This window comes from Notolepis coatsorum, assembly GCF_963971535.1.
Source record: "Notolepis coatsorum genome assembly, chromosome: 11".
In the NCBI taxonomy this organism is placed as follows: Eukaryota; Metazoa; Chordata; class Actinopteri; order Aulopiformes; family Paralepididae; genus Notolepis; species Notolepis coatsorum.
Window position 1 is genome coordinate 30,905,768 of NC_140175.1, and position 18,353 is coordinate 30,924,120.

At 43.6% G+C, this 18,353-nt stretch overlaps 1 protein-coding gene across 2 annotated transcripts in view; it reads right to left on the bottom strand.

Annotated features, from left to right (window-relative positions):
- Positions 1-18,353, bottom strand: part of wdr7 (WD repeat domain 7) — a 344,639-nt gene that overhangs the window by 45,370 nt on the left and 280,916 nt on the right. For both annotated transcript variants that reach the window (XM_084325436.1, XM_084325435.1), the window contains 2 exons: positions 18,126-18,312; positions 403-520 (listed from right to left, as the gene is read on the bottom strand). In XM_084325436.1, coding sequence (XP_084181562.1) covers positions 403-520; positions 18,126-18,312 — 305 coding nt within the window. The remainder of the gene's footprint in view (positions 1-402; positions 521-18,125; positions 18,313-18,353) is intronic.

Here is an 18,353-nt window from a genome sequence, read left to right on the forward strand (position 1 = left end):
GTAAGCATGCACTCTATGTGTGTAGTGAAACACAGATGAGTGCATGCGATAGCAACTGAACATTTTGAAAACTATGACTATGTTTTCTATGTTTACTATGCTTACTATGACTCATACGCTGCTCAACTTTCATAACTCACTATGACTCATACGCTGCTCAACTTTCATAACTCACTATGACTCATACGCTGCTCAACTTTCATAACTCACTATGACTCATACGCTGCTCAACTTTCATAACTCACTATGACTCATGTAAAAGTCCTGTTTAGCTGAGAAGACAGTAGTAGAAAGGAGTCAATGAAGAATTGTCTTCTAGTGAGAGTGAAGGACAGAATGGTGTACCTGTGTGTGTGTGTGTGTGTGTGTGTGTGTGTGTGTGTGTGTAGAGTTAGTCCTCACCTCCCTGGCGATAGTAGTGATGAAAGCAGGGGGCCTGGCGGTGGCGATGAGAGAGAGAGCGTGGCGCGCAGAGCGGGCCGAGTCAGCAGGGGGGTTGAGGGGCAGGCCCATTGTGATGCTAAACACACACACACACAGAGAGAGAGAGAGAGATTTGAGATTTAACAAGTCTTTATTGTGCAACTTCATTTGACATTTTGCATATGGTTTTTGGCATAGCTTCACAACAGAACAAACTACAAATCAAATGTATTTGTAAAGCCCGCAATCACACGTTAATGTGCCCATGGGCTGGACAAGTCTTCTTTAAACAAGTCAAGATGAAACATCACAATAAATCAAGAACAAAAAACCCATAATGAAATCCAAAGGATGGCTACAGCAACCATGAGAGAGAGAGCGAGAGAGCGAGAGAGAACGAGAGAGAGCGAGAGATACAGGCAGAGACAGGAAGATAAATAAAGAGAGAGGGAGACAGAAAAATCCAGAGAGAAAGACAAAGAGAGGCATAGATAGGGTATAAGAGAGAGAGGCAGAGAGAGAGAGACCGAGAGAGATATAGAGACCGGGAGAGAGAGAGAGAGACCGGGAGAGAGAGAGAGAGACCAGGAGAGAGATAGAGAAGGAGAGCGTTAGAAATATAGAGTGAAACAGATTAGCAGGCAGCTTATAATGTCAAGGCAGGTCAATAGGAGTCAGTCAGCCGGCCAGGCCATAATGGACTCACACAATGCAACAGTAATTAGAGATACACAAGGGTGGAAACCAGTCCACCAGCCAGCCACGGGCCTCTGTGTGTGTGTGTGTGTGTGTGTGTGTGTGTGTGTGTGTGTGTGTGTGTGTGTGTGTGTGTGTAACACGGGTGTCTTGCGCTCTGTGTGTGTGTGTGTCAGAGAGAAGCACGGACCTCTTTCCTTGTATGTGTGCATAATGTGTGACACTGGCCGTGGAAAATTAGTGCATAAGACAAGGGGGTAGAGAGAGAGAGAATTAACACATCTTCTAAGGGGGATAAGGAGATACAGTGTGTAATGGTTGGGTGTAGGGATAGATTGAAGGAGGGATGGATGGAGGTGGTGATGGACAGATGGATGATAGATGGTTGGTGGCAGATCAAAGGTTGTGCCTGAGTCACGCACGCACGCACACGCACGCGCACACGCACGCACACACACACACACACACACACACACACACACACACACACACACACACACACAAAGACAAAGAGAGTCAAACACAATTAGAAGAATTTGTCTTGCACCCCAATTAGATTTTCACAGGCTTTGATTTGTGCACTCATTTTTAACCAGAAGTTGGTTAAATTACATTAACTTAACAAATCAATCCTTCAAACCTGTGTTTTTCATTCATTCCATTTGATAATAGTATTAACTTCCGAGGACAACAAGGGGAGTCTAGACACCATGGCTTCTCCTAAGCCTAGTCGTACTCAGTCAACAACCTAGAACTGTAGACGGCACTCATTTCTCCACAATAATATTCATGTGACCCTAAACCAGCGTTTTAAAACACAGCTAGCTGGCCTGGCCTGGCCTCTCCTCTCCTCCACAAGTCAGTTTCCACCATGTTTAATACACATTGTTTTAGGGACACCAACACTCCTCAGTTACATATTTACCGAGTTTAATAATAGAGCACACTCAATATATACACCACGACACACACACAAAGTTGGAATTATTGATTTTCTCATGAGAGTGGGGAGGGGAGGCAGAGGGGGTAAAAATCTATTACCTCAGTCAGACGAGCCTTATTGCTTGGCTGATACAACATATGACTGACTGGCTGACTGACTGTAGGCATAATTTATACTGGGACACGGATAACCCTGTCCTCCTATGCAAACATTTCCCAAACAGAAAAATTATCTGAAAAACCACAGTGTCCTTCTGTCTGTATGGTAGCTACAGCGATACCAGCTCCACTGCATGGCCTTGTGTCTGGTGAGAGACAGTGAACACCAGAGCAGGTATCGCTGTAGCTACGATACAGACAATTAGGACACTATTTTGAAAAGGTTTGTGGACATTGTGACTTAATACTCTCCTCTCCACCACAAGTCAGTCAGTTTCCACCATGTTTAATACACATTGTTTCAGGGACAGCAACACTATTCAGTTACATATTTACTGAGTTTAATAATAGATCACACTCAATATACACACTACACACGCACACACACACATACACACACACACACACACACACACACAAAGTTGGAATTATTGATTTTCTTGTGAGAGTGGGGAGGGGAGGCAGAGGGGGTAAAAATCTATTACCTCAGTCACACGAGCCTTATTGCTTGGCTGATACCTATACAACATATGACTGGCTGGCTGGCTGACTGACTGGCTGGCTGGCTGGCTGGCTGGCTGACTGGCTGAAAAAGGATGACTGTAGTAATTTATAATGGGACACGAATAACCCTCCTATGCAAACATGACACGACTATAGCCAACAAATCTAACACACAAACAAAGAAAAAACACATTTCCCAAACAGAGAAATAATCAGAAAAAACATGTTCCAGCTCCACTGCACGGCCGTGTGTCTGGTGAGAGACAGTGAACACCAGTGTTGGAGCAAGTATCGCAGTAGCTACGATACAGACAGAAGGTTTGTGGACGTTGTGACAAATACTTTCTACTAAAGGTCAAGTGGAGTTGTGATGATGATGATGATGGTGGTTGTGGTGGTGTTGTTATTATTGTTGTTGTTGTAGGAGGGAGTGTAGCTATTCTCTCAATGGGAGATGTTGTTTAAAACACAGCAGGAGCCCAATAGCACAGCGTGGCACATACACTCACACACACAGAAACACACACACACACGCACACACAGTCTGTCTATCTATCTTCCGTTTATACGTCAGTAGCCTGATCAATGAGACCACAGACAACTGCACTAGACTGACAACCATTCTCTCCCTCTGCCTCCCTTTCAATATCTTCTGCCCTGCCTGTCGACTCCATATATAGTACGACAGAATTAACTAACCCAGCCTCTATAGAGTAGCAATCACTCAAACAGTCTCTGATATCCATCCACTGGCGGTGTATCCCCTCAGGTAGAAAATTAAACTACTGCCACTACTGAGAAAATGGGATATTAAAGCATCCTTTTTTTTTGTCGTATCTGCGAATGTGTAAAACTGATGCTTTTATCAAAATAAAGAATCCAACAGTCATAGTGATATAAACCGGAAAAAAACTGGAGCCATCCCAAATAACATAGGGGAAACATTGGGCATTCTCTTAAATGTTTCTTAAATTTGCTCTTGAGTGAAGTGCGTATGAGAAACTGACTTTGGGTTCAGGAACCCAACAAAATAATTCTCACGCGTGGGAGCTGAATGATGAACGTCGCAGATTCTCAAATTGAATGCATGTGGTCGTGCGTACTGCGTAGCCAATTATCATAATTAATGTGCCAAAGATCCCAAATAAGGCCACTTCCAGAAGAGGAATCCCACTTACACCATTCCAATTCCGAATTTTTTTTTCCAAGTGTCCATAAAAAAAAAATTGGTGAATGCCACAAAGTTGCTTAGATTGTTTGTACTGAGGACATGTTTTAGTAAGTTAATACAGGTCCCTGAGGTCCCAAAAACATTACAAACAATTGTTTTAGCTGAAAATACCACTCAGATTATGCATTCTAGCATGCCTCTATACCCCTGCATTCCTGTTCTCACAGGCTGTTTTTGTGTCTGTAGCTTTAAATGCAAATGAGCTTCTCCCGCACCCCGGCACTGTGCTCAAGTCTGGGTGCCATGCTCCGGAACTGCCTGGCTTGCCTAGCGTACATGCACATTTTCCACATGCACACACCAGTCATAGAGCGTGCATCGTCTATGATCCCCCCGATCGACGTATGAAGGAGAGGCAGATCTGAATGGCTTGTTGAATCACATGTTTTCTGACCTAGTCTAAACCCACCGATCTATGTGTGTATGTGTGTGTGTGTGTGTATGTGTGTTCATGTTTAAAAAGCTTTCTTCTCTCCGTTTGTGTTTGAATGGTCTTCTGTGTGTGTAGAAAGTTTGAACTTTCTTCTGTGTTTTGTGTGTGAAGGTTTAAATACATAAGGCGTGTGCATGTGTGTGTGTGTGTGTGTGTGTGTGTGTGTGTGTTTGAATATGCTTGTGTTGTGTGTGTGTTCAGGTATAAAAGGCTTTTCTTTGGGTGTGTGCGTAACCACAATTGTAACCACAATAACACCACAAGACAATCAGTGAATTAACATGGGCATACCAGAAATCAAACATGATTTAAAAAAAATGTGTATGTGTTTATGTATGCGTGCACATACAGTACTGTATGTGTGTGTGTGTGTGTGTGTGTGTATGTTAACGATTGGAAATGAACAGTAACTGTGATTTGATGATATTTCGTTTTCTAATAATGAATTAGAAATTGAGGGGAAATTACAGTCTAATAAATAAATAAATAAATAAATAAATAAATAAATAAATAAATAAATAAATAAATAAATAAATAAATAAATTAGGGCGATAAAATAATAACGATAACTATCGCGATAAATTATTTCCTCGAAATAAACATGAAACGTGGTCGCAAAGTTTCGATATATCGATTTTCCAAGCTTGGATATGAGCACACGCACTAACAACCAATCAGTGAAGGAGATGGCCGACAGCGGAAGGAGACCCGCGGGTAGAGAGGTAGGACTCAAGTAGTAAACAAGGCTGGCTAGGATAATTAGCTTGCACTGCGCTATTTTATAGTTTACGTGCCGAGTGGGTGTGTGGCGTGAATTCTGAGGCCACGGTTATAGTAGTGTGGGGTATACGGTGGACGTCGTTGCAATGTATTGGGGCAGAACAGAGTATTTTAGGGTGATATTTAGTACATTGGGAACAAGGCTGGCTAGGATAATTAGCTTGCACGGCGCTATTTTATAGTTTACGTGCCGAGTGGGTGTGTGGCGTGATTTTTATTTTATTTTTTTTTATTATTGCAAAACAAAAATTATTAAAAGTCAGTACTCAACACATAATCATAATGAAACTAACAGACAAGGTGGCTAAAATGACATGCAAGTACAGAACAGAAAACAAAAAAAAGTCTATAATAATATTTTAACGTATATAGTGTATATCCAACGAAATTACCAATTATACAAATGCCTTATACAGGATATACCCCTAATACCTATTTTCTAAAACCCTACACACATATGCTCCAGCTCGAACCCCCCCCTCCCGGACCCCTCCTTGGATAGTACCTCCATTATCCCTCACTCTAACCAGACACTACTGTACCATTATAAGCTAGCTTTTATTCTCTCCACCACTTCTAACCACATTGACATTTTGGATTCGTTGAGACCCAGAATTCTTGCTGTAGATATTTCTTGATAAATCACATCGAGATATGTAAGAGACCAAACCTTCCTGCACATTTTTTCCGGTTGAAACCAGCGTGATGCGATCAGTTTTTTTAGCTACTGTGATACCCGATAAAACCAATCTCTTTAGCTGTGGATTTACTGCAAACTCAAAAACATCATTCAATAGTAATACAGAGGGGTGTATTGGTATATTCCAAGATACGAGTTTTGATAATTGATGGGTCACATCTTTCCAGAATGCCTTAACTGGTGGGCAGTCCCAATACATGTGCATAAATGTCCCTTCGTCTCCATTTGTACATTGGGAGCATTTTGAGTCTTGTTTAAGGCCCATTCTGTTCAGTCTTACAGGAGTCAAGTATGTCCTGTGAATATAGTTAAGATTGATTTGTTGATGGTCCGGGTTCCTTGATGTAAGACGGACATTTGCCCATGCTTCTTGCCAATCAAAGTCACTTTCCAGGTCTGGTATATCCCTCCTCCAGACAGAGTCTAGTTGGAGGGTTTTCATACGTGTGGCGTGAATTCTGAGGCCACGGTTAGAGTAGTGTGGGGTATGCGGTGGACGTCGTTGCAATGTATTGGGGCGGAACGGAGTATTTTAGGGTCATATTTAGTACATTGTCATGGGATACACCGCTTGCTCTGGCTAACTGCTAACGTGCACGGACTGATGACGACATCAACTCGAGACATTCGCAGCAGCAAAACAAGTCTATTAATAGCCCGTCCATCAACGCCGGGCATAAGAAGTTAATTAAACTTGACAGACATTATATCGACGATAATTATCGATATCGAGTTATATGAAAATAATTGTATCATTTTATCGCGATAACGTTTTTGGCCATATCGCCCAGCCCTAGTTGAATGTATTGAACCGTTTAAGCTGCCTTGCACACACACACACACACACACACACACACACACACACACACACACACACACACACACACACACACACACACACACACACACACACACACACACACACACACACACACACACACACACACACACACACACACACACACACACACACACACACACACACACACACACACACACACACACACACACACACACACACACACACACACACACACACAATTAGAAAATGAAAAAAATAATAATCACATCCATTACATTCACATTTACAATGAATAATTTTTATATTCTGTCATTACGTATTTTGTCGTCCTTACCGACAAATCCCTCCATGCCCTTGCCTCCCACCTATCTGACCTCCTCCAGCCCTACACACGCTCCTGGAGACAAGGATCAGCTCTCCATCCCCCACACCCTGCTCCAAACTTTTGGGGACATAGCCTTCAGCGTGGCGGCCCCCACCCTCTGGAACTCTCTCCCAGCATGGCGGCCCCCACCCTCTGGAACTCTCTCCCAACGTGGCGGCCCCCACCCTCTGGAACTCTCTCGCGGCGTGGCGGCCCCCACCCTCTGGAACTCTCTCCCAGCATGGCGGCCCCCACCCTCTGGAACTCTCTCCCAACGTGGCGGCCCCCACCCTCTGGAACTCTCTCCCGGCGTGGCGGCCCCCACCCTCTGGAACTCTTCCAGCGTGGCGGCCCCCACCCTCTGGAACTCTCTGCCACATCCTTGGACTCCTCCAAGACAGCCCTGAGAACCCACCTGTTCACGAAGACCTACGACCTCTAGTCGTCTCCCTGTTATTATGTAGTAGTACATACTGTAGTATATGGTATATAGTATTGTTATTGCTATTTATTTAGTCTTGTGTCTTTTTTGCTGCTTTGTAAAGCGCCCTTGGGTTTCTTGAAAGGCGCTATATAAATCCAAGCTATTATTATTATTATTATTATTATTATTATTATTATTATTATTATTATTATTATTATTATTATTATTATTATTATTATTAATATTATTATTATTATTATGTGGATACAGGCATGTTGCTAGGTTCACAAATTGTGTGATTGTGTGTGTGTGTGAGATTATCATCAGCGACTGACACCGCCATTATTCATTATCAATTTCTGTGGCGGCTTCGAAAAAAAATACAAGCAATGGTTTTTGTGTGTGTTTGTGTGTGTGTGCGTGTGTGTGTGTGGCTTACACATTTATGCGCATGCACTTATTTTTAAGATATTATAAAAATATATCAGTATTGCTGGATAGGTTTAAATATGCAATAATAATTGTGATTATTGAGAATTATATTGTAAATATTGAACTACAGTCTAGTTTACACCTTCAAAATCAATAAACATTGATTGTACATTTTGAGCCATAAAATATTGCGCAAATAAAAGGGTTATGAAATGTATGAAATTATTAAATATATTACAATATATTTAATGTATTACAGTTTATAATAAAATGTCTTCCAATATGTCTACCAAGGAAGACGGGGATATCAGGATCTGTATAACATGTTGGAATTATTAGATATCAGATGCCCAGAATGTCACGTGGTCCCATCAGAATTATCTAAAGAAATTAACAAATTATATCTGATATATAAATAATGTTATGTTATTAACTCATTCACTGCCAACGACGAGTATACTCGTTATTGGGCGCCAATCGTTGAACGCCAACGAGTATACTCGTTATTTGATCGTTATTTCTTTTATTCGATATTTCTATTCATTACAGGCGCCCGGACTCGGGGTTAACATGCGGAATCAGCCTGATAATGTAAAAGTGCAATACCAGCCGCATCACGCTAGATGGCGGTATCAAGCACACTTTATACCCTTGTATCTTTCTCTGTGGGAAGGCAAAACGTCTCCGGTTTCATGTTTCCTTGTCGGGCGAGGGCAGCCGTTCTGCCAGTTCCATCGAAGTGCGTCAAATAACCCCGATCCATATGTTGTGGTGGATTATGCCGTGGGCCAAATGGACATTGGATGTACCAGATGGCGATCAAACAATTGGAATATTATTTTTGGAATACTCCCGATCACAGGTAAGAATGATCTGACGTAAATTTTTTCTTGATCCTGCAATGCTTTTACACCGATCGGGCTGATAAGCGTTTTTAGTGTTCAATGCGAATGCCGTTACTGACCATCAAATAATCAGAAACGATCCCCCCCACCCCCCCTTTCATGCATTCATGATGGAACATAATAGCTATGATATAGATTTGATTTTGGGATAATAGCGTATACAGGCAAGAAATGGCAACGTCTATAGTGGAATCGACGTATAGGGCTTTAACTCAGGATTTCATGAATGACCCTAGACCGCTCTACAACCATACTTATATTCACCACGGTATAACACGGGAACGTATGGATGGAAAAATTCATTCTTTCTCACATATTGAACGATAGATACAGTAGATGATGTCAAATGGGCCATAGCATTGTATCCATAGTTATAATATAGAATATAGTTATAGCTCTACAAACAAGGTGACTCAGTCCTATATATACGTATATTATGGTATTAACAAATTGTGTTTTAGTCATGTAAAATAAATAAATCACTTTCAGAAAAATGGAATAGCTTTGATAAAATGTTGCAACAGGCAGCATTCAAACAGCCAGCCAGCCAGTTAACCCACCAGAGAGCCAAACAGCCAGCCAGCCAGCCAGCCAGTTAACCCACCAGAGAGCCAAACAGCCAGCCAGCCAGCCAGTTAACCCACCAGAGAGCCAAACAGCCAGCCAGCCAGCCAGTTAACCCTCCAGAGAGCCAAACAGCCAGCCAGCCAGCCATCCAGTTCACCCACCAGACAGCCAAACAGCCAGCCAGACAGCCAGTTAACCCACCAGACAGCCAACCAGCCAGCCAGTTCACCCACCAGACAGCCAGACAGCCAGTTAACCCACCAGACAGCCAGACAGCCAGTTAACCCACCAGCCAAACAGCCAGCTCACCCACCAGCCAAAGCCAGCCAGTTAACCCACCAACCAGCTAAACAGCCAGCCAGCCAGCCAGTTAACCCACCAGACAGCCAGCCAGTTCACCCAGCAGACAGCCAGACAGCCAGCCAGTTAACCCACCAGACAACCAGCCAGTTCACCCAGCAGACAGCCAGACAGCCAAACAGCCAGCCAGCCAGCCAGCCAGCCAGCCAGTTAACCCACCAGCCAGCCAAACAGCCAGCCAGCCAGCCAGCCAGTTAACCCACCAGACAGCCAAAAAGCCAGCTAACCCACCAGCCAGCCAAACAGCCAGTTCACCCACCAGCCAGCCAGCCAGCCAGTTCACCCACCAGCCAGCCAGTTCACCCAGCAGACAGCCAAACAGCCAGTTCACCCACCAGCCAGCCAAACAGCCATCTAGCCAGCCAGCCAGTTCACCCAGCAGACAGCCAGCCAGTTCACCCACCAGCCAGCCAGCCAAACAGCCAGCCAGCCAGCCAGCCAGTTCACCCACCAGACAGCCAAACAGACAGCCAGTTCACCCAGCAGACAGCCAGCCAGCCAGTTCACCCACCAGCCAGCCAAACAGCCATCTAGCCAGCCAGCCAGTTCACCCAGCAGACAGCCAGCCAGTTCACCCACCAGCCAGCCAGCCAAACAGCCAGCCAGCCAGCCAGCCAGTTCACCCACCAGACAGCCAAACAGACAGCCAGTTCACCCAGCAGACAGCCAGCCAGCCAGTTCACCCACCAGACAGCCAAACAGACAGCCAGTTCACCCAGCAGACAGCCAAACAGCCAGCCAGCCAGTTCACCCACCAGACAGCCAAACAGATAGCCTGTTCACCCACCAGCCAGCCAGCCAGTTCCACCAGCAGACAGTCTGTATGTCTCTCTGTGTTGACATTAGTGGGATTCCTCTGCCAATACCATGATCAATAGCTTTGATTGGGCCTGGAGCAGAGTGAGGGATGGGACGCGGCGAGGAGAGGAAGAGACAGGAGAAGCAGCAGCAGAAGCTCCTGATCACAAGCCAGCGACATCAACAAAGACGCCATACGTCAGCCGGCTATAATAGACGACTGGCACTTGGTCTCGTCGTGACGTTCAATGTTTACATGTGACCACCGTGCTGTTTTTGTCATCTCCTGTCTGTCTTCCTGTGTACTTACTGTATGCTGTTCCGTGTGGTGAATTGAAACAAGCTCTATTAAACCTGTATTGAAAACCAAGTACACCGGCCTGGTTGTGTGATAATAAAAGAAACGTAAAATAGTCCACAGCAAGAAGTTGTTTTGTACTTTCAGTGTGGAGTTGGCGTGGGTTTCCTCCGGGTACTCCGTCATGTACCCGCATGCTAGGTACTCCTCCTATCGCTCCTGCTATTGGCCTCGACCAAGGGACTGGAGTTAGTCTGGACTATGGACGCCCACTGCTCCTAAAAAGTTACAGTAGGATTCATTATAAGAAAATACATTTAAAAAAAACAAATAAAAAAAACATCCTTGTAGCACTGCAAGGTCAGGTACAGAGATAGTATGGTAGATCAGAATGTTCATTCAGCACTTGAGCAACAGCTGCCTAACAACAAGGTTCTTCAAAAATGTCCTCTTAACACTTTGAATGCCCATCACGAGATATCTCGGGTTATCAGCCCGCGGGTTGAATGCCCATCACGAGAATTCTCGTTTTATTTTTTTATTAGCGATCTGAATTCATATTTCATCAACCGAGTCTACCGTTGGTAAACCTGCCCCGCCAGGCGCTCAGATGTGAAAAAAGCGCCCCCTATCGTCTCCCAGATGGTAATGCACCATTTTGGATTGGACTCAATGAAAATGGATGAGAAAAAAAAACTCCGGAATCCACATTTTACTTCTCACGCATGTAACCGGAGCCGATCAGATTCATTCTGGACCCTCAGCACAGCGTGTAATATGTGTTTTACAGTATATGCGTGGGATCAATAAAAGGATAGATTTTTGGAATGGCGATCAGGAATTGGAATAATCCATTTGGATACCATCTGATCTCAGGTAAGGAATCTATTTTACCAGTCTTAGGATAATCAGACCTGTTTTCACGGAGATATAAGCTTTTCCCCTATAATGTGATATGGCTGTTTGACTGTAAGAGCGATCGGGAACTGAGAGAATCGATTTTCAGCTCGCGGCACCAGCGTGCACACGTACACATATACTATCGATAATCTAGCGTTTATTTGAAAATGATTCATAAATAGGCCGAAAAATTACAACGTTCTAGAATATTACAGTACAGGGCGATTATCACGGAATCTTTTTCCCCCCCGTGAAAACGAGGGCTTTTCAAAATGCTATAAAACGGAAATGAACCGATAAAAAAACAATCCGCTTCGACAATGTTGACTGAAAATGAATCATTGATAAGCGACGGGCAGATTAGACACATAGCCATAATTTAAAACATAGATTAGGCGATATTAATGCTAACATTGAAGTGGATGGTGGGCATTCAAGCACTAAAAGTGTTAAAGGATCATATCAGTCTAATTCAGATCATTAGGCTTCCGATTGAATCCGTCAACACCTTGGAGTAGACGCCAGAGTACAGCAACTTCCGCAAGATCTTCTTCTACAAGTCTTATTTTTTTTATCCACTTTTTCTCTCCTCTTTTTCTATTTTTTCTCCCATCCCAATTTCGCTGTGCCAATTCTTCCCTCCCCTGTCTTGAACGTTGCTCGCATATGCCCCCCACTGGTCGGTCGTAGGTAGGATAGAAGCCTTGCATCACGTGTCCCCTCCGATACACGAGGAGGCAGCCTGTCACATCTTTTCACCTGCCAGCGCGGACTCTCATTGGCGAGGTGTAACGTGTGGGAGGCTCACACTACCCCCGCCATTTCCTGTCTCTGCTGTGCAGGCATCCCCCAACCGACTGTAGGAGTCGCTGTCCACAATGTCCAGATTACCACCCATCGACTTCCACCCGCTAACTCTGCCAATTGAGTCAGTATGACGGCCGGCCCAAGCCGGAGGCAACGCCGACAGCCGGATTCAAACCCGGTGTCTCTTGCGTTGGTGACGAGCGCAATGTCCGCTGCGCCACCCAGCCGCGCCCTTCTACAAGTCTACAAGATACACTACACCAATAAGATACCCATGTACATGTCGAAATACTTCCCAAAGGTCAGTGAAGTCCACGACCACAACACCAGAGGGAGCTCCACAAATCACGTTCAACCCAGATTCGTCTCAAACAAGGGACTAAACACGTTTCACAATTATGGCACAATAATAATGTGGAAGGCCCTACCCACAGCTGTAAAGGAATGTGAATCCCTACCCTCCTTCAAAACCGCTCTCAAAGAGCACCTACGGGTGGCTGCAATTAGAAACTGGCCCCGGTAAATGTCAAAATCCCCCCCCCACCAACCCAACCCCTCCAATGTACAGTTGCCTCCCCCTTCGGATTTATATTTTTTTATGATCTCTTTTTCTTACACAGTACTAGGGCTGACCCTGATTAGTGGAATAGTCGACTAATCGATCGAAAGGAGCCATAGTCGACTGCCAAGTGCCAACCTCTTAGTCAAATGCAAATTAATTTTTTAAGTTAATTTTTTTTTAATTTGTATCATTCTTTCCAAAAGCAAAGATGTTTAGAAGCGTGGCTAACGCTAATGGCGCTTATACCAGCGAGGCTAACTGCCTAAGAAAACACTGAAGGCACTGAAAGAGGATTTCACCCATCTAATGAACACACTAGACTAGACAAATATCAAGATGTATCCATCAGTGGACCAATTGCATGCTTTTGCAGAGGACAAGGAGCCTTCAGTCGACTCCTTCAGACATTAAGCACCCCCCCCCATAGCCCAAATGGAATGATAAAAAAAAAAAAAACATATATATATTTATAATATTTCTTTTTTAATATATATTTTTTGCATTCAGGAGGGTAGTAGACTACCGGAAACTTTCGGCCAATCAAAGTAGACTATCCAAATCCTTAGTCGGGGACAGCCCTACACAGTACCGTATATTTGTATGTCTTGTATGTCATAAATGTTAATAAAGTTTTCAATCAATCAATTGGACTACAGGATAATCAAGCAGATAACCAGTTCCGACCAGCCTAAAAATCAGGAGCGCCCTGTGATTGTTGGCAGATCGGGCCTAAAATGGGCCCAGTTCGCCTCCAGTGCGCCAGACTCAACAGGCCATGTTTAATGGGACAGGAGGAGGCAGAGACATTTCGATGATAAACTTTCTCATCTCTACTCCTGACTCTCCAGGCCTAACAAAATTAATAGTTGGTTTCAGGTTGCCGACCGACCCTGCCGATTTAGGTGCGACCCAATATATTTTATGAGTTTTTAGAAAAAATTATAAAAAAAAAAAAAAATCGTTTTTTTTTTTTTTTTTTTTTTTTTTATATAAAGTTTCATAGAAATCTTAGTCAAACATTTAGTATTATGGATATTAAACATGCTGGCAGAGTACATGCATCCATGTTGTTGTGAACATTTTAATTAAATAAAGAAATTCCCTATCCATAGTCGCCGTGGGAAAGAATAAAATAAAAAAATAAAATAAATTCCCTACCTACCCATGGCCAAACTGACAACCAACCTGAAACCAACTATTAATTTTGTTAGGCCCCATCAGAAACACACACACACACACACACACACACACACACACACACACACACACACACACACACACACACACACACACACACACACACACACGGTGTTGTATGCAACGTTCACTATGGATGACATCTGAGTCCCTGGGGTCTAGCAGCTAAATGAAAAAATACATTATGGCCCTTCCTACCAATATAGGTGGAAATACAGACGTTAAGCCTATGAGCTTCAGCTTATACAATATACAGCTAGGCAATATTCTGCCCATCAGTGGGAGGAGGAAAACAAAAACAATCAAATGCATCTCTCTCTCTCTCTCTCTCTCTCTCTCTCTCTCTCTCTATGAATCGCCCCGGTCACAAACTGATTGTGATGAATTGCTGCCATAGTCTAAACTTCAGTGTTGTCCTGCAGGAAACCCCTATCACCAATAATTATATAGTTTGTTTTTAATACCAAATGAAAGTGCAAACATAATTTAATTAAATGTAAACACTTGGCTCTTTTGACTGCGTACATCTCTCTACCCAGTCTTCTCTTAATCTTTCTCTCTCCTTCAATTACTCTCTCTCTCTCTATCTCTCTCTCTCTTTCTGAATATATATATATATATATATATATATATATATATATATATATATATATATATATATATATATATATATATATGTTTACCAGCTGTTATGTGCTGGATTATAATCTATGTGTCCTTGACATAGTTAAGGCAACTACACTTTTTGCCTTGCCTTGCTTAAACAAAACTGAAACTTAAGACACGCACATTGACAAAAGGATGAACAAAAATACAACCACACTCAAAAATACAATCCTGTACACAGATAAGAGCCTTTTACGTCCCCAAACACACACACACACACACACACACACACACACACACACACACACACACACACACACACACACACACACACACACACACACACACACACACACACACACACACACACACACACACACACACACACACAGTCTAGCTCAAAGCAGTTGTGTATGGCTCAGACTGTGAATAGGGGGAAAGCAGAAAAATCAATGGGAATTCTCTTTTCATCCATTCAACAGAACATTCAGTCAACTTTTCTGAGAACTGAGAAAACGCATCGATCTTCCCATTAATATGTTATGACGCTTTCTTTTGAGTGCGTGGACATTTTACAATACATTACCAAAAGTTTAGTTTGTTCCCAGAGTCATGGAACACAATACGGTAGACAATGGCACATGTCAATCATATGAGTAAACAATGAAACAAACAAATAATAATAATAATAATAATAATAATAATAATAATAATAATAATAATAATAATAATAATAATAATAATAATAATAATAATAATAATAATAATAAGAGTAAGTATTATTGTAGTTAGTGAATAAATGGCTGAATGAATAAATAGTTGAATGAATTAATTAATGGCTGAATGAATGGATCACGTAATGAAAGAATGAATCACGTGATGAATGAATGAATCACTTAATGGTGGAATGAATGAATGAATGAATGAAGGAAGGAACACATACAAACAATGCAGAAGTGGAGATGCAAGCCTTCTGCAGGGGACCAACAATAGGTCTTTGCCTGATGAGGTCACTGATCTTCCAGCCCCCTCCCCCTTCTCTCTCTCTCCTTCATCACACCAGAGAAATGACCCTTGTTCTACCCTGTAACCCTGTTAGCACAGCACTACGTGCACCACAAGTACCACACGCACACACACACACACGCACACACACAGCCCGTGCAGACATATCTATACTCATATAACCAGTCTGGCTAGGCTAGAGTTTCAACCTTAATGGGATCATCTTATGGTGGCTAGTTATTTTTCCAGACGGACACACGTGATCCTGCACACAGCTCTTCATATAGACTCCAAATATAACCTCGTTTGTGTGGGAGCAGCTAGATTGGAGTGGGGGTGTGTGTGTGTGTGTGTTCATGGGGTTATGGTGGAGTGGGGGAGATGAATAGTGCTACAGTACCCGTTCCTCCAGGCATCCATATTACACACACATACATAAACAGTACAGTATACACACACACACATATGTAGGTATTATAGAATGTCCAGCTGACACGCAGAGTTATGGAACCACGTCTCTAATCTGATTGGAGGACATTAGGATGATGTAACGATGTCTGCATTGGCCTGACGCACGAGACCTCCGTGTTTATGTTGAACTAGCTGCCTGCTGATGTATACATGTCTACCTTACATCCTCACTCATTTGGCCGGTCAATAGAGGCCTTTCACAGAAGGTTTACGATGCCCATTCGTCCACCATGTTGGAAGAAACAACGGTTGCTATGTGGAAAAACGATGGTTGCTATGCGTTGATATACGACAGATGTATCAAGAGAAATATAATAATGTCATTATTATTACTGGATCTTGTAAACAAGTCAGAGTAGAATGGCAATATCATGCTTCTCCATAGCCCCTTTCGTGACTGCGTGTAGCCTGGGGCTGTATCGCAGTCACTCTCACGTAGACCGCAACCAGTGTCATAATAAGGTACCAAGCGTGGACGGGGGGCTCGCGGTGGGTCAAAGATATATCGGATATGAATTTCAAAGATACCCAGCGTACAATATGGGTTTAACACATCTTTACAGTGTGGTCTGGAAGCTCGGAGTTGCTAATAAACAGTTTAAAACATTGTTACTCCACGAGTGGTACTCACAGAGCGAGCCGTGTATTTCCGCCTGTAATGCCTGGTGCGCATGCGCAGTGACACCAATGGCGGAAATACACGGCTCGCTCTGTGAGAACCACTCGTGGAGTAACAATGTTTTAAACTGTTTATTAGCAACTCCGAGCTTCCAGACCACACTGTAAAGATGTGTTAAACCCATATTGTACGCTGGGTATCTTTGAAATTCATATCGGATATATCTTTGACCCACCGCGAGCCCCCCGTCCACGCTTGGTACCTTATTATGACACTGGTTGCGGTCTACGTGAGAGTGACTGCGATACAGCCCCAGGCTACACGCAGTCACGAAAGGGGCTAGCTTCTCCAGTGTTTCACCTACTCTTCCACTGCACATAAATGAGGCATCTTATTTTGAAAGTGGTTACAAATGGTTACAGATGGCCATGTTGGAAGAAATGGAACACCACAAACACTGTGCAAGGCCTCTATTGTGTATTAGTCATGTGTGAACCGGTGTGTGTGAGAGTCATCCGTGTCCTCGTTCCAAGTGATAAACTCAAATAATATATATTTTTTTAAGATTTATTTTTTGGCGTTTTATCGCTTTATTTCTACTGGGCAGTCCAGTAGATAGAGAGAGAGGAGGAATGGGAGACAGAGTGGGGGGAAGACATTCTGCAAATAACGACGGGTTCGGGAATCGAACCCGGGTCGGCCGTGTCGTGGCTGAGCGCGCTATGTGGTTCGCCACTGGGGTGCCCCCAAATAATAGTTTTTTATTATACAAAAACTATATTTAAACTATATATATATATATACACAACTGACCACAGCGGCTTACAAATTGTGTACAATGAAGCCATCGAGAGGTACGCCCCCGGAGGTCAAGGATACCGTTTGTTTGTGGAACATGAGCCTAACTCCAGTGTGTCACCTGGGAGTGCAGAGCAGGTCCGGTTTTTAACCCCTTCACTACCACACTACAGAAGGTTAACCCTTTCACTACCACACTGTAGTGTGGTTGTGAAAGGGTTAACCCTTTGTCGTGTGACAGTGAAAAGGGTCAACCTTCTGTATTGTCGCAGTGAAAGGGTTAACCCGTTGGTAGTGTGGTAGTGAAAGGGTTAATTCCACCACAGATACCGCGGCACTCACTTGGCCAGCTGTTTGTCGGCGTCGGCGCAGAGCTCCAGCAGTCCCATGAGCACCGCCGACACGTCCATGTACGGCTCCCACACGGTGAAGCCGCGGCCGATCAGATCGATGGCCGTGCGGCGGATGGTGCTGTGGGGGGGCAGCTTAGGGCTGGGGGGCTGCAGGAGGAGGAAGGTCAGGGCCTTGCCTGGAGAGAAAAAGGAAGGAGAGAGAAAGGGAATATAAATG